A 15,229-nucleotide genomic window follows, 5' to 3' on the forward strand; every position below is an offset into this window, starting at 1 on the left:
AAAGATTTGAAAGGCAAAAAAAAAAGATAAGTTAAATCAAACTAAGTGGTGCAAATAGTCAAAATGGAAGTAATTAAGCATGAAAACATTGTAATTGAAAACTCAGTAATAATTAGTGGACTGGCCGACACAGAAATTTATGAAGATCTAACTGACTTCCTGAATAAATATGGTCGTATCCGTAGACACCTTATCATAGATGATCCCAAATCGCCTTACAATAAAGAAGCCATCGTAGAGTATGGCAGTTGTTCTGCAATAGTATCTCTCAAATCCCTGTCGCCCAACACTTTCAGGAAACCAAACAATGTTGCTTACCACATAAAGCTTCTATCAGATGTCTATACGTCAGCAGTAACTGAGAGTGCCACAACCCATTATTTTGCTGAATTGAATAGGATAGCAAAGCTCAGTGGCAGAACTTTTCACGATCTATTGAAAGAGCAGCTTCTTGGAAACACGACTGATGTCGCTTACAATCCGGCTGATGCCAATGATCTTGAGTCAGCTCAAATGACTGGTCATTCTTACTCTGACATTCCACTTCCAACCAAGCGAACTGACCATTCAGATGAGAGAAGGAACTCTGTTACAGTCCAAAGAGCTAGTACAGGAAGTATTTTACCCACATTTGAAACAAAAGATGTGAACCCACCTGAAATCCAAAGAATGATCATTGAGCATATTGTGAAAGGTGATGGCGCTTCAACCTCTAGTGTGTCATTCAGGCTGAGTGTTCTCAGGAAAAGTTCCCCGACCTGTTGGCGAAGTTGATTATGACACCTGGCAGAACAGTGTAGAGTTAATTCTCCAAGATTCTTCCCTGTCTGACTTACTGCGTTCCAGGAAGATCTTAGACAGCCTGCTGTCGCCAGCATCAGAGATTGTTAAGCAGTTAGGTGCAAAAGCTTTACTTGCTGCTTACCTTGATGTTCTAGATTCTGCTTTTGAAACCGTAGAAGATGGTGATGATCTCTTTGCTAAGTTTCTGAACATGCTGCAGAATGCAGGGGAAAAACCTTCTTTGTACTTGCAACGATTGTAGACCAACCTTCTCAAAGTGATGAAAAGAGGCAGTATTCCTGTTTATGAAGCTGACCGACAGCTCCTGAAACAATTCTTTCAGGGCTGTTGGGATGACACACTAATAACAAACCTTCAGCTTGAACATAAAAGGAACAAATCACCCCCATTTCCTGAGCTACTTCTGCAGTTGCGCAGTGAAGAAAACAAATCATTCACAAAAGAAAGTTGCATGAAGCAGCACTTAGGAGTGCAGAGACAAAGAGCCAGTTCCCATGTCGTCACTGCTAATCATCTTGATCTGAACCACAATGAAGTATAATAACATACAGAAGTGGTCGAATTGAAGAAACAAATCGCTAAACTTCAGAGCCAGCTTTTTAAGCAGAAGAGCAGACTGACAAGACAAAGTGAACTGCCATCCAATGCTGCTGTTCTTGAGCTAAAGCAGCGAGTTTCAGAGCTCCAGAGTCAGATGACAAAGCTCAGTGTACAAAATAACTCAGTCAAAGAGCAATTCAAGTAAATCAAAGCAAACGCACACACAAGTTCGCAAAGAACCTCCTACAGCTGACCATAGGCAAACTCAGAGGCCTAAGCCAGGCTATTGCTTTCAATGTGGCGAGGATGGACACATTGTTTCTATTTGTGAAAATGATCCAAACCAGTCTCTTGTAACTGATAAGAGAAAGCAGTTGAAAGAACGTCAAGTCCTATGGGATAGTCAGTATGGTCTAAGTGCCTCAGTAACTTTAAACACCGCCCAGCCCTGGTAGCGAGATGTACGTGGGCTGTCACCTGTCAGAATAGTCTCAAGAAACCATTGAATATAGGCAACTTGAAGTCCCATGGTAAAAACTGTCTATTTGGTGTACCCAAAGGATTAATTGGTACAAAATGCACTGCTCAAGTGAACATTGAGGGAAGACCTTGTTCTGGTCTACTCGACACAGGGTCGAAAGTGACCACCATTTGCCATTCATTTTATGAGCAGAATTTGCCTAGACTAAGCATAACTTCTTTAGATGACCTACTGGAAATAGAAGCAGCCAATGGCCAAGCAGTACCTTACCTGGGGTTTGTTGAAGTAAAATGTGCATTCCCCAGAGACTTTCTTGGATCTGACGTTGAAGTGTCTACTCTTGCCCTGGTTATTCCAGAAACCAGAGGCACTGGTCAACCAAAGGTACTAATAGACCGTAACACCTTGGATCTCGCATATGAGAAAAATCTTGAAACAAATGATCCATGCTGTTGAGCCGTTCCATTTGGTTACCAAGCTGTAATCCGGACCATCAAGGACAGACTCCAGCAGAAAGTAGACAGCAGCATAGGAATCGTTAGGCTTCCTGATGTTAACCCTACTGTTGTTCCTGCGGGTCAAAATGTTGTTCTTGAAAGAGTGGTGAGCGTAAAGGGACAAGTAGCTGAAAAATGAGCTGTGATGGAACCTCATTCTTATTCACCTTTTCCAGGAGGATTGCTAGAGCGTGATATCATCATCCTTGGAAAAAGTGTGATTGCAGATATTCATGCACTGCAGAAAGTTATGTCAGACAATGTTTTGCAAGTTGATTGTTTAGAGTCAAATATCCATGAAAAAGAGAAAGAAGAACGGTGATATAAGACTTTGCATCGACTACCGCAAGTTGAATACGCAGACCGTCAAGGATGCATATGCCATACCCAACTTGGAGGAAACCTTTTCAGCACTTTGAGGTTCAAAATGGTTCTTACTGCTAGATCTCAAATCTGGGTATTACCAGATCAAACTAGAAGAGAAAGACAAACCAAAGACAGCTTTCGTATGCCCATTAAGTTTTGGGGTGTTTAATAGGATGCCCCAAGGTATCACGAATGCTCCCAGCACATTCCAAAGGCTGATGGAGAAGTGCATGGGTGACATCAACCTCTCAGAAGTCCTAGTGTTCTTGGATGATTTGATTTTCTTCTCAGATACCCTAGAAGAGCACGAAAGACGCCTTCTTCATGTTTTAGGACGTTTGAGAGATTATGGATTAAAACTTTCGTTGGAGAAGTGCAAGTTTTTCCAGAAGTCAGTTAAATATCTCGGTCACATCATTTCAGAAAATGGTGTCGAGATGGATCCCCAGAAAATAGAAGCCTTCAAGACCTGGCCAAGTCCGAAGAACTTGAAAGAGTTGGGTCCCTTCTTGGGTTTCTCCGGTTATTACTGCCGATTTATCAAGGACTATGCAAACATAGTGAACCCATTGAACTTACTGTGGGATGTCCTCTGCTTCAGAAAAGTTGCAGGACGAAAAGTTAAGGAAAAAACTTACCTTGATCCCAAAGAACTTTTCGGAGGGCGATGGACAGCTGACTGTTAGCAAGCATTTAAAACGCTCATCTCAAAACTTACTGAAGCACCAGTGTTAGGATTCACAGATCCTGTGTTGCCGTATGTGCTACATACAGATGCTCTATCAGGAACAAGAGGGAGTGCTACGAGTAATTGGATATGCCAGTCGAGGGCTGTCAAGAAGTGAAGCCCAGTATCCTACTCACAAGCTGGAATTCCTAGCCTTGAAGTGGGCAGTTACTGAAAAGTTTTGCGATTACCTCTATGGAAACACTTTCAAGGTGATCATAGATAGCAAGCCCCTTACTTATGTCTTAACTTCAGCCAAGTTAGATGCAACAAGCTATAGGTGGTTGTCTACTTTGTCTACCTTTTCCTTTACTTTCCAGTATCGACCTGGGAAGAAAAATCTCGATGCAGATGCACTTTCGAGACGGCCTCATGGTGATCTGGTAAATGATCCTACATCTCAAAAGGAACAAGATCGAATACGGCAGTTTACTTTGTACCATTCACCTGAAACGGCCAATTACATCTCAGCTCCCATGGATGCAATCCAAGCAGTCTGAGAAAAACATTCCTTACATCAAGCAGGTGGCAGCAATTGTATCACTCTTGTTGAGTCATTTTCAATGAGTCCAGACGCAATTCCTGAGGATTATGAGCAAATGGAAGGATCTTCTGTTGTTGCCAGCATGTCAAAACAAGAGTTGAAAGAAAAGCAGAGAAATTATCCAGCCATGCGGGAAATAATCATTCAGTTTGAATCAGGATGTACTGTCTTACCTGTACTTAGACATGAGCCTCCAGAACTTCCTTTCCTGTTGAGAAAATAGAAAAGACTTGAGTTAAAGGATGGTATTCTCTATTGCAAAAGAGCCGATGGAGACTGTACAACTCACCAGCTTGTTCTACCACTTGACTTAAGAGCCATGATCATGGAGAATCTACACGATAATATGGGTCACTTAGGAATAGAACGGACCATTGATCTCACCTGGTCCCAATTCTATTGGCCCAGAATGGCCATGGATGTCGAAAATAAAGTCAAGACCTGTAATCGCTGTGTGTGTAGAAAAACTTTACAAGAAAGTGCCGCACCTCTAATGAACGTCCTAGTTACTCGGCCACTAGAGTTAGTGTGCATGGACTTTTTGTCAATGGAACCTGACCGTAGCAACACCAAAGAAATCTTGCTAATAACAAACTTCTTCACAAAATATGCAGTTGCACTTCCCACCCTAAACCAAAAAGCCTGAACGGTTGCTAAAACTCTTTGGGAACACTTCACAGTGCATTATTGTGTGCCCAAAAAACCCCACAGTAATCAAGGACCCGACTTTGAATCCAAAACTATCAAAGAACTATGTGAAATTGCTGGTATCAGAAAGGTTAGAACTACAGACGAAACAAAATAGAAACTAAACAACTGAAATATAAATTGAATAACTAGAAGCAAATGGAAAAAAAATCTATTTAAATAGTTAACAGAGCTTGAAAAAGAAGAACAGGGGATTGTTTTATTTATTTTTCTTCAGTTGTTTTTGTGGTTGTATTACATTTGTCTTTTATTATTATTTTTGCAGCAACAAAATATATTGAGTCATTCCCAGCTATTATCTGTGTCCTTGTATGCCTAGATCATTTACCCTCCTGGCTGTAACTAACCTAATCACTGGTCCAATATTAGGTGCTTAGAGTGTCCTGTTCCTGTGTCAAGTAACGTCTTGCTACATAAACCAGAATTCTCACTAGAGATTTAGGAACTCCTCTGTTGTGTAACTTGCAAAAATTAGCGATTTTTTTTTTTCATGATTTACACTATCAAAGGCTTAAGAGGCATTAATATAACACATAAAGATTTCGGAATTGTGCCTGATATACAAATCTAAAATGTATTTCAACATGTTTGAAAAACCACCATGTACGACCTGTCAACATTATTGTACGAACATCATTAAGTACAGTATTATAAAACATTCCAGAAAAAAAGATGTATGTGTATATATATATATATATATATATATATATATATATACATACATCTTTTTTTCTGGAATGTTTTAAACATTTGTAATTACTTTTTTCTTTAGTTTACTCTGTTTGTCGGGATTTTCGGGTGAACTGTTTCTTGAAAAAAAAAGGCTTCAGTGCTCTCTTAATTTTCCCTAGAGTGTATTTAGTAGAGCAGAGAACTTAAACTGAGCAAAAAAGCTATTTATAAGCGGGTCAGTTGTCCATAGTGCTTTCATTTCATGAATGTGAGTTTTAGATCACAGTATCACAGTAAGGTAATGCAATGGTAATGTTTGATTTAATGTTAAAGCTCATTGTATTTTAAAAGCATGTATGCCATATTTTTAATTTGAAGATGATGTCAGTACTCATCATTTACTTCTTGTGGTTGAATACATGATGGATAATATGACACATTTTACAACCTACACTCTGATGGAACCACATAATGCTAAATCATACAGGTATATTTATTTCACAGGCTTTTTGTTCCTCTATGCTATGATACTTTTTTTGAACATTTGGCTCAGTGTAGTAATTGTTTTGGAAAAAGCCCTACATGAACCAATGTACATTTTTCTGTGTAATCTGTGTGTAAATGATATTTATGGAACAGCAGCATTTTATCCTAAATTCTTACACGATTTAATATTGAATTCATATGTAATTCCATCTTACATGTGTGCGTTCCAGGCTTTTGTTGTTTATACTTATGTTATGTGTGAATATTCTACATTAGCAGTGATGGCTTATGACAGACATGTGGCCATATGTCAACCTTTAGACTATCACTCAAAAATGAACACATTTTCATGCAGCATATTACTTGGCTTATGTTGGGTTATACCATTTCTTAATATGTTCATTGCTGTTTTCTTATCAAACAGGTTGGTACCATGTAGAAATCATATTGAAAAATTGTTTTGTGACAACTGGTCAATAGTGAAACTTTCATGTGAGTCAACTGTGATCAATAACATTTATGGGTTTATTTTTATTTCACTGTATTTTGGCCTTGTGATTGTAATTATGATGTCCTATATAAAACTTATTATTGCATGTAAAGCATCATTAGAATGCAGAAGGAAATTTTGGCAGACATGTGTGCCTCATATAATTTCATTGATAAATCTCACTGTAGCGATTCTTTTTGATACAATCTATAACAGATTTGGATCAAGTGATTTCCCTGTTAATTTCCGTATGTTTTTGGCTTTAGAGATGATTGTAGTGCCACCTCTTTTCAATCCTGTAATCTATGGCATAAAACTATCAGAAGTTCGCAAAAGAGTTCTAAAATTATGCATGAATCGTACCAACGATGACAAAGACTGAAGTATGTTGTGTATATGCTGTAGTGTATTCTATCAGAGAGAAAAAAATAACTGGTGCTTGGGCTTTATATAAAGATACAAGTTAAGGAGGATATAATCAAGTGACACTAATGTTTTAATATTCTCATTATGCTGGAAAGCCATTTAAAAATTTGCTTACAGAATAATGTATACTGAGATTTTACAGTCACAAAGAACACCTTGACAAGATGATATGGACTTCCACCTGAAGGTCTTTTTTATTGATTAATTGATTGATTGATTGAAGAATGGTTATAATGACTTTCTGAATAACTAACTGTCTGTAAATTTCCCCAAATTTACACAAATACTTTCCAAATAAACATAAATACATATGTACTGTATGAATTATTCTTTGTGTTTACATAATATTTTTAAAATGCTCTTGCTTATTGATAAGCTTCCACTTATTCATAAGAAATTCCATCATAGAATCCAGCATAGAATCAGCAAGATCCACACTGCATCAATATTAAAATATTAATTAATATATATATATTATATATATATATGTTGTTTAATCAGTAAGCCATAATTTTTACTACAGATTTAAGAATTCATTGGAATTATGCCTGATACAAATCTAAAATCTATTTAAAATAAAAAATACACATATCTGTGCCATGATTAGATTTAAAACCAAACTGGTTGTCAGAGGTCAGGACAAGCTGTTCCAAGTTATTTAATAAGGTGTCCTCAAAGACTTTGGATAAAATACTCTCCGACGCTAAAGGCCAGTAAGTATTCATGCTATTTATTTTGCCAGCTTTATCTTATTTATTAATAATAGGCATTAACATAACAGATAACATAGAATCAGGTAAAATACCATGAGCTAAGAACCAGGTAAAACAAGTATTCTACTCGCAAAATTTTAATTTTAAGGAGATATCTTATCCATACCACATGCCTTATTATCTCTTAATACACGGATCTGTGGAATACCTGATTCTGATTGGTCATTTGCGACTTTCCGAGGTATGTTATCCCTCGATAACAACCAGTAAAAGCTGATAACACATGGGTAACTGAAGTTGGCACTATACACTTGAACAGTTTTTCTTTGTGGAAGCTTTTCATTTGGTTAACTAATAAATATTAAAACTCAATTCAATGTTATGTTTACAATTATTTAATGTCATCCTGGTATCGCAGGCTCACTCTCTCATGTCATACAAACAGCTGCTGCCATTTTGCAATGATTGTGTAAAATAGAAACAGTCACACCCTCATTATTATCAATATTGCCAACTTTTAACACAGTTGAACAGCCTGTAATAATGTTTTTGCCACAGCTGTGCAATTTCCTCTGAACTGCTTACCTCTTTAATATTCATTGGCAAACATGTTTTACAATTATTTCTTCTTTTGGTTAATTTCCAATAATCATTTGAATTATTATTTCGCAGTTTTCTTGACCGTCCAATAGCCACCAAAGGTCATCCTTTCGTTACTTTGACTTTCACACTACACAAACTGTTCCATGTCATCCCGGACTACATATCCCAGCATCCGTTGCACTGATTAGACACACACCTGCTACCAATCACACACCCAACATAAGCCATGCACTGTGTCCGAAAAACTGCTCCCTGTCCACTATATAGTGCACTATATCGGGTATTGGCCATTTTGTAATGCTGTCTAAATTTCCTTAAATTTCATTCCCTACATTCATCCACTACTTTTTACGCACAATTAATTTTGATTTTGAGTGTACAACCGATGTACACTCACTGAAGCACTATTTTCCACAATCCAATGTGGAGAACCAGCAAGCTGGAAGTGAGAGCCGGAATGAGCGAGTTTGAATGAGATGACGTTTACATCTTTATTATTTTTGTTTTAACGTTTTGTTTTTTTTCATACATTATTTATATTAAAATATGTTATCTAGGCAATAACTCAGTTTAATATTTTACTAATTTACTGAGGTGTCGTTGTTAACTTACAAAAATGATGATGGTGGATATTTTAAACCTGTTCGTGAATCACAGTAGATAGCATATTCATTTTGATGTAAACATAACGGTCATCTGAGGACGCACTACAACCATCTTATCTGAGCTCAAAACACTGCTTTAGTGTCAATATACTAAAAATAATAAATACATAAAATTATAAACATGTATTAATGTGTGTTTATTTCACAACAGAGCAATGGACTTCCTCTCTCTCACTGTCGGGTGTTGTTAAGCGTATATCTCGCTTCTAGGGATACCTACATTACGGAGCCATTCCTAGTTCCCAGTTCTAGTCTAAGTCTAGCCGCTTCATGTTGCCATGTTGTCTGTTTCCTGACTTTATGCATGTGTTTCTTGGATTAACCCTTTGTTTTGCTGTTTTGGACTGTGTTTGCACCTCACCTGGACCTTTGCTCATGTTATTACCCCTCTTGTCAAGCCCTCTGGATACTGTTCACTGATCAGAGACCCACACTAGCCATAGGAATATTCTTTGTCTTCCCTGTGATATCCCCATGTTATTCTGACCCTTGCCTGTTTTTGACCACACCTTTGTAAATAAAGCCTTGTACATGGATCCGCATGTCTCAGGTCTTGTTCGCCTCGTAACAATTTTTCATTACGTAAATAATATTTTTTTTAATAAATTTGTAAAACTTTAATGTAAACTTTTTTTTAATTGTCTTATGCTAAGCAGGGCTGCATTTTTTTATATAAAAAAAATACAGTAAACACTGTTATATTGTGAAATGTGTCAATTTTAAATATCTATTTGAACTTCAGTCTTTAGTGTCACATGATGCTTTAGAAATTATTCATATGCTGATTTGCTGCTCAGTAACCATTTCTGATCATTTTAATGCTGATGTACTGCTTCATATTTTTAAGGGAAACTATTTTTTATGCGTCTGGAGTAAACACATTGTTTTGGTGTCTTAAATATATTCATCATCTGCTTTACGTACCTGGCACTGGCAGCATTTTCACAAACTTGTAAGAACCATGCATTGTTTGCAGTGTTGGGGAAGTACTCTGAGGACCCTATTTTAACAATCTAAGCACATTGTCTAAAGTGCACAACACAGGTGCGTCGCTACTTGTAGCTAGCTACTCCCCAACACTGATCATTTATGTATATTTCTACATGGCTCATTCTAATGAGGGAAGCAACTGGTGCTCACCCTATGTTCTGTGTGGGTCCTAATGCCCAAGTAAAGTGACACTATACTGTCAAAAAACACCTTCCTTCGGATGAGACATTAAACCAAGGTCCTGACTGGTCATTAAAAATCCCATGGCACTTCTCGTAAGAGTAGAAGTGTAACCCCAGGGGTGTGGTTTATGCAAATTTCACTCCGAAACATCTTTTAAAGTGTGCACACTAGGGCTGTTGTCCTGTTGCTGCCTTCGCATTATCAAAGTAGATGCTGCACACTGGCGGTGGTTGAGAAGAGTCCCCCCACCCCCCAATCGACATGATTGTAAAGCGTTTTGGGTGTAAAACAATACACATTAAAGCACTATATAAATGCATTATTCATTTATTAATTGTTAGTGACATTACTATAAATTGCCCTGCTCTGGGTGGATTATTTTGATTATGGAAATATGCTTGGATCAGTAGATCACCCACATAACTTTCCACTCCCATTTGTGCTTTTATGAGATTGTCCTGTTTAGTAAATCTGGCCCTTAATGTGTTTGGGCATAGGGATTGTGATATGCAGTATACAGTACATAAGCATTTTACAAATAGCCCTTTGAATTCAACTGAGGCCCAGCTTTCTTAATGATAAACATTTACAAAACTTTACCTTCTCAATAAATAAATAAATAAATAAATAAATAAATATCTTAAAGGAAAGATTTTGAGATTTTGGAAAACAGGTAAAAGTTATATGTATGTCAGGGACCCTAACTTTCTTCTCTATTTGGTGAAACATGATATGGAACACAATAAGACCTTTTAAATATGATGTCAGGACTTCACATTATATTTTAAGCAGTTTTAATCCTTCGTTTTCTAATCATCTGATGATTTGAGTGATGAAAATTCTGTTTTGCAATGAACCACATGTGAAATACCAAACAAGTTCTTAGAATAACCCCTAGGGTTTATTTTCTAGATCCTCACAGACCAGTTGTCATGAACAAAAGTGTTATTTATAAGCAGGTAAGTGGTCATTACAGCCTCCATATCTTGACTGAGACCATACCATAATATTTGATGACTGGTGTAAGGTAATAGTCGAATGGTTTTAGAAATCTGTGTCTTTCTGGATTTTTGCCTTTTATGTGGTTGATTCTCATGGATAATATTTAATGAACATGGATAATATAACATATTTTCCTACCTACACTCTGATGAAACCAAGAGATTCTAATTCATACAGACATATTTATTTCACATGCTTTTTGGTGCTCTATATTATGATCCTTTTAGTCAACACTTGGGTCAGTGTTGTTATTGTCTTGGAAAAAGCCCTTCATGAACCAATGTACATTTTTCTGTGCAATCTGTGTGTAAATGATATTTATGGAGCCACAGGATTTTATCCTAAATTCCTACATGATTTAATGTTGGATTCATATGTGATTCCTTCTTACATGTGTGCTTTTCAAACTTTTGTGATATATGCTTCAGTCATGTGTGACTGTGCTACAGTAACTGTGATGGCATATGACAGACATGTAGCCATATGTCAGCCTTTAGACTATCATACAAAACTGAACAAATTTTCATGCAGTGTATTACTTTGCTTCTGTTGGATCCTGCCCTTTGTTTTTATGATTATTGTTCTTTTATTGTCAAATAGGCTGAAATTGTGTAAATATCACATTAATAAATTGTACTGTGACAATTGGTCTATGGTAAAACTTTCATGTGAATCAACGGTAATCAATAACATTTATGGATATTTTGTTATTTCATTTTATTTTTGTCTGTCTGTTTTTATTATTTTGTCCTATATAAAGCTTATCATTGCATGCAAAGCATCATTAGAGTGCAGAAGGAAATTTTGGCAGACATGTGTACCCCATATGTTTACAGTGATTAATTATATTATTGCTGTGTTTTTTGATGCAATGTATGTCAGATATGGCTCAAACAATGTCTCAGAGAGCTTGCAAAATTTTTTGGCACTAGAGATGCTTATTGTGCCACCTCTTGCCAATCCAGTAATCTATGGGTTAAAACTCCAAGAAGTACGCAAAAGAATCTTTAAATCTTTTGTTAATATCAGAAAACAATAAAATAATACACTTACTCATTATTGTTCTATTTATCTTGAGTGTACTGTACAATATTAAAGCAAATGATTTGTTTACATTGTTTACAATGCTGAGAAACAGCCATGTTTTAGCAAATAAAAGTTTTTAATTGTCATAATATTCATATATGTTCATATGCTTGGATTTTGAATTGTGTTCTCAAGGTACAGCTGTGTCTTTCTTTGGTATATTTCAGTGTTTATTTAGATACCTATTATTTATTTATTTGTTTATTTTCCATTTTATTGAGTGAAGATGCTAGTAATCAATATGGAAATCTGTTTTGTGACTATTTCTAAAATGTATATATTTTTTCATATATTTGATAAAAAAATAAAAAAATACTAGTCAGTTTTCCACATTTCCACATAAATTTAATCTGATGTACACAAATCACTTTTTTGGCATTTGTTGTAAATTCAGATCACAACCAAGACAATATTCACTAAATCTATCTATCTATCTATCTATCTATCTATCTATCTATCTATCTATCTATCTATCTATCTATCTATCTATCTATCTATCTATCTATGTATATTTATTTATTTTCTTTAACAGTTCACAGTCCTTTCGAAGTCTTGAAACTTTTTTAACTTTCTTGTTCCATATCAGATGGGGAAATTGGAGAGAAAGTGCTTATTTACATTGAAAAGCAAATGATCATGACAAATACAGTTTATAAAATAACCCCTGAGGTTTATGCAACAAAGGCTCACAGAGAAATTGTATAAGGATATCAGTTGTCTTCAGTGCCTCTTTGTTTATGTCAGCACATAAGATGGGGATGTCATGGCCTAATGTTTAGAGAGTCAGACTAGTAACCCAAAAAGGTTGGGGGTTTGAGTCTCATATCAACAGAGATTGTAGGTGGGGGGGTGAATGTACAGCGCTCTATCCCAACTTCAATACCATGACTGAGGTGCCCTTGAGATAGGCACCAAAGCCCCACCTCTGTGGATGTATGTGTCCAGCACTCGAGCTGATACATACAATTAGCTTCTTCTGGTCGGACTCCCGGAAGGGAAGAGGGCAGAAGGCCTGCAATACAGTCGGTTGTGGTGTGACAGAGGGAACTTTAGGAACACAACCTGCTTGAGGGTATAGAAGTACTTTGGCCAGGCCGGGCGCAAAGTGAAATAAGTAGGGGCCGCTGAGAGGACTTGAAGATCTCCAACTCTCCTCAGATAGGTACAAGCCAACGAGTCAGACGTCTATATGGTATATCTTGGATCGGCTCGAATGGAGCTTTACAAAGCTTCTTACACCACAACCAAGTCCCAGGGGGGAACACGGGAGCGTACTGGAGGCCTTAGCCTCAGCGCACAGTGGAGGAAATGTTTCAGTAGGGGGTATCTTCCCACTGATTGTCCTACGAGAGGGACATGGTAGGCCACAATAGCCACCATGTAAACCTTTAAGGTGGAATGGGTCAACCCTGCAGAAAACCTAGCTTGTAGAAACCCCAGAGGAGAAAGTAACTGGATGAACTAGAGAGCACCAGAGGGGAAATTACGATGTCTCTTGAGTCACAAAGTGTCTAAGGCACGGGTCAATGTTTCACAGGGCCCAAAACATGTAATTTTTGTTAAACTTTTAATAAATTGTTGTGAAAATGAATAAATTTTATGATTTTAATTAAATAGACATGCTTTTTGAATAACAAAATTTCATTTAACCATTAAAAGTAGTTGAGAAAAATTTAAACAGAAAAAAAAAATGTAATCCAGAAAAATTTACCAGAAAACAATGAATTAGGAAAATAAAATAAAATGGAATTTGGGGAAAAAAATAAACGGATTTCAAATAGACTACAGGAATCCTCAAAACTTGATTTTGTTTTGTGGGTGTACTAGAACAGGCTCTCATACTAGGTAGTTTGAAAAACACATTTTTTTTGCACATAATTTACATAATTGGGTTTATATGCCTGAATTCAAAATCTACAAGCTTTGGGTTTTTAAGCCAAAGAAGGTGTATTATTTTAGATTCAACGAACCATGACTCATTAGCTCAGAACCAATGAATCAATGAACTTACAGACATGTTCCTTACCAAAGCCGCCTGCTGTGAGCTTCAGTGTGAATATTGCATCAAAATCAAATCAATTTGAGCACAATTTAAGTTTAAGTTTGTCTGCCTTTGAAAACTAGCATGTCTCTGAAATAGTGATAACGCTCACTGCCTTCTCTAGTGCAGCTCAACCAGGTCTCATCCCATTCGTCGGTTTTTGTGATACAAATTCCGGGTCACAAATCCCGGAAAATATGGTTTGTATTTTAAATATATACAAATATATCTCCTTTTGAAGTGGACTTTAAACTTAGTAACTATGCAGATCTTTTTTATGTTCAAACAGCAACATCACATACTAAATAAAGTTGAACAAGTGAAAAGGCATAATAGGACCCCTTTAAAACACTGTTTTGTGCATGCCAGGCCAATAGCTGGCAATGTAACACTGTGAAAAAAAAGCCTATGTAAATGTAATATGCATGCACATGTTGTCACATTTCATAAATTTGCAGTTTCATAGTTTACAGAGTGACGATAATGGTAGCCTATCATTTTATAAAAACTTGCACCTTGCAACCAGTTTTTAAACACATTGCTATGTTGAATGTAATGAATGGCCAAAATGTATAAAAAGATTTCAGTTAAATTGTGACATGTACTGTAAATACCCCACCCTAAAGTATGTCGTTATTGAGTTATACTCCTTTAAGAGTTCTTGTTGTTTTAAATATATATATATTCAATTTTATACATTTTTTATTTTTTATTAATAATTTTATTTTAAGTTGACTGTTTTTTTTTACTTAAGTATATATATATATATATATATATATATATATATATATATATATATATATATATATATATATATATATATATATATATATATATAATGTATAAAATTATTAATAATAATAATAATAATAATAATAATAATAATTACTAAATAAAAATATTTTACATTTATTAACTACAAGTGGAAATTTGTTGAATAAAAGCTACATGCATTTTTATGTAGCAGTATGTTGAACATTTGTCTTTAGTGTATTTTTAGACTCTTAGATCTGTTCACTTTTACATTTTATTTTCAGAAAAAATATACTAAGAAATTAAGTAAATGCTAATTTATACTGAAAATGACATTTGTGATAAACATAGGTTGTAAATGAATCCCTGAGGTGTATATGCTTGTGTCTTGAGTCAAATTGAGAATTTGCTGTGAGGATAAAAGGCATTTGTAAGCATGCCGGTTTTCTTCA

At 35.9% G+C, this 15,229-nt stretch overlaps 2 protein-coding genes across 2 annotated transcripts; both read left to right on the forward strand.

Moving 5' to 3' along the window:
- Window positions 1-5,761: 5,761 nt before the first annotated feature.
- LOC113063665 (olfactory receptor 52E8-like) lies at window positions 5,762-6,697 on the forward strand. The gene has a single exon (XM_026233999.1). The coding sequence runs from the start codon at window positions 5,762-5,764 to the stop codon at window positions 6,695-6,697; it is 936 nt and encodes a 311-aa protein (XP_026089784.1).
- Window positions 6,698-11,009: 4,312 nt separating this feature from the next.
- or62b3 (odorant receptor, family 62, subfamily B, member 3) lies at window positions 11,010-11,936 on the forward strand. Its single transcript, XM_026234071.1, has one exon. The coding sequence runs from the start codon at window positions 11,010-11,012 to the stop codon at window positions 11,934-11,936; it is 927 nt and encodes a 308-aa protein (XP_026089856.1).
- Window positions 11,937-15,229: the final 3,293 nt, after the last annotated feature.

This window comes from Carassius auratus, chromosome 46 (genome assembly GCF_003368295.1).
Source record: "Carassius auratus strain Wakin chromosome 46, ASM336829v1, whole genome shotgun sequence".
NCBI lineage: Eukaryota > Metazoa > Chordata > Actinopteri > Cypriniformes > Cyprinidae > Carassius > Carassius auratus.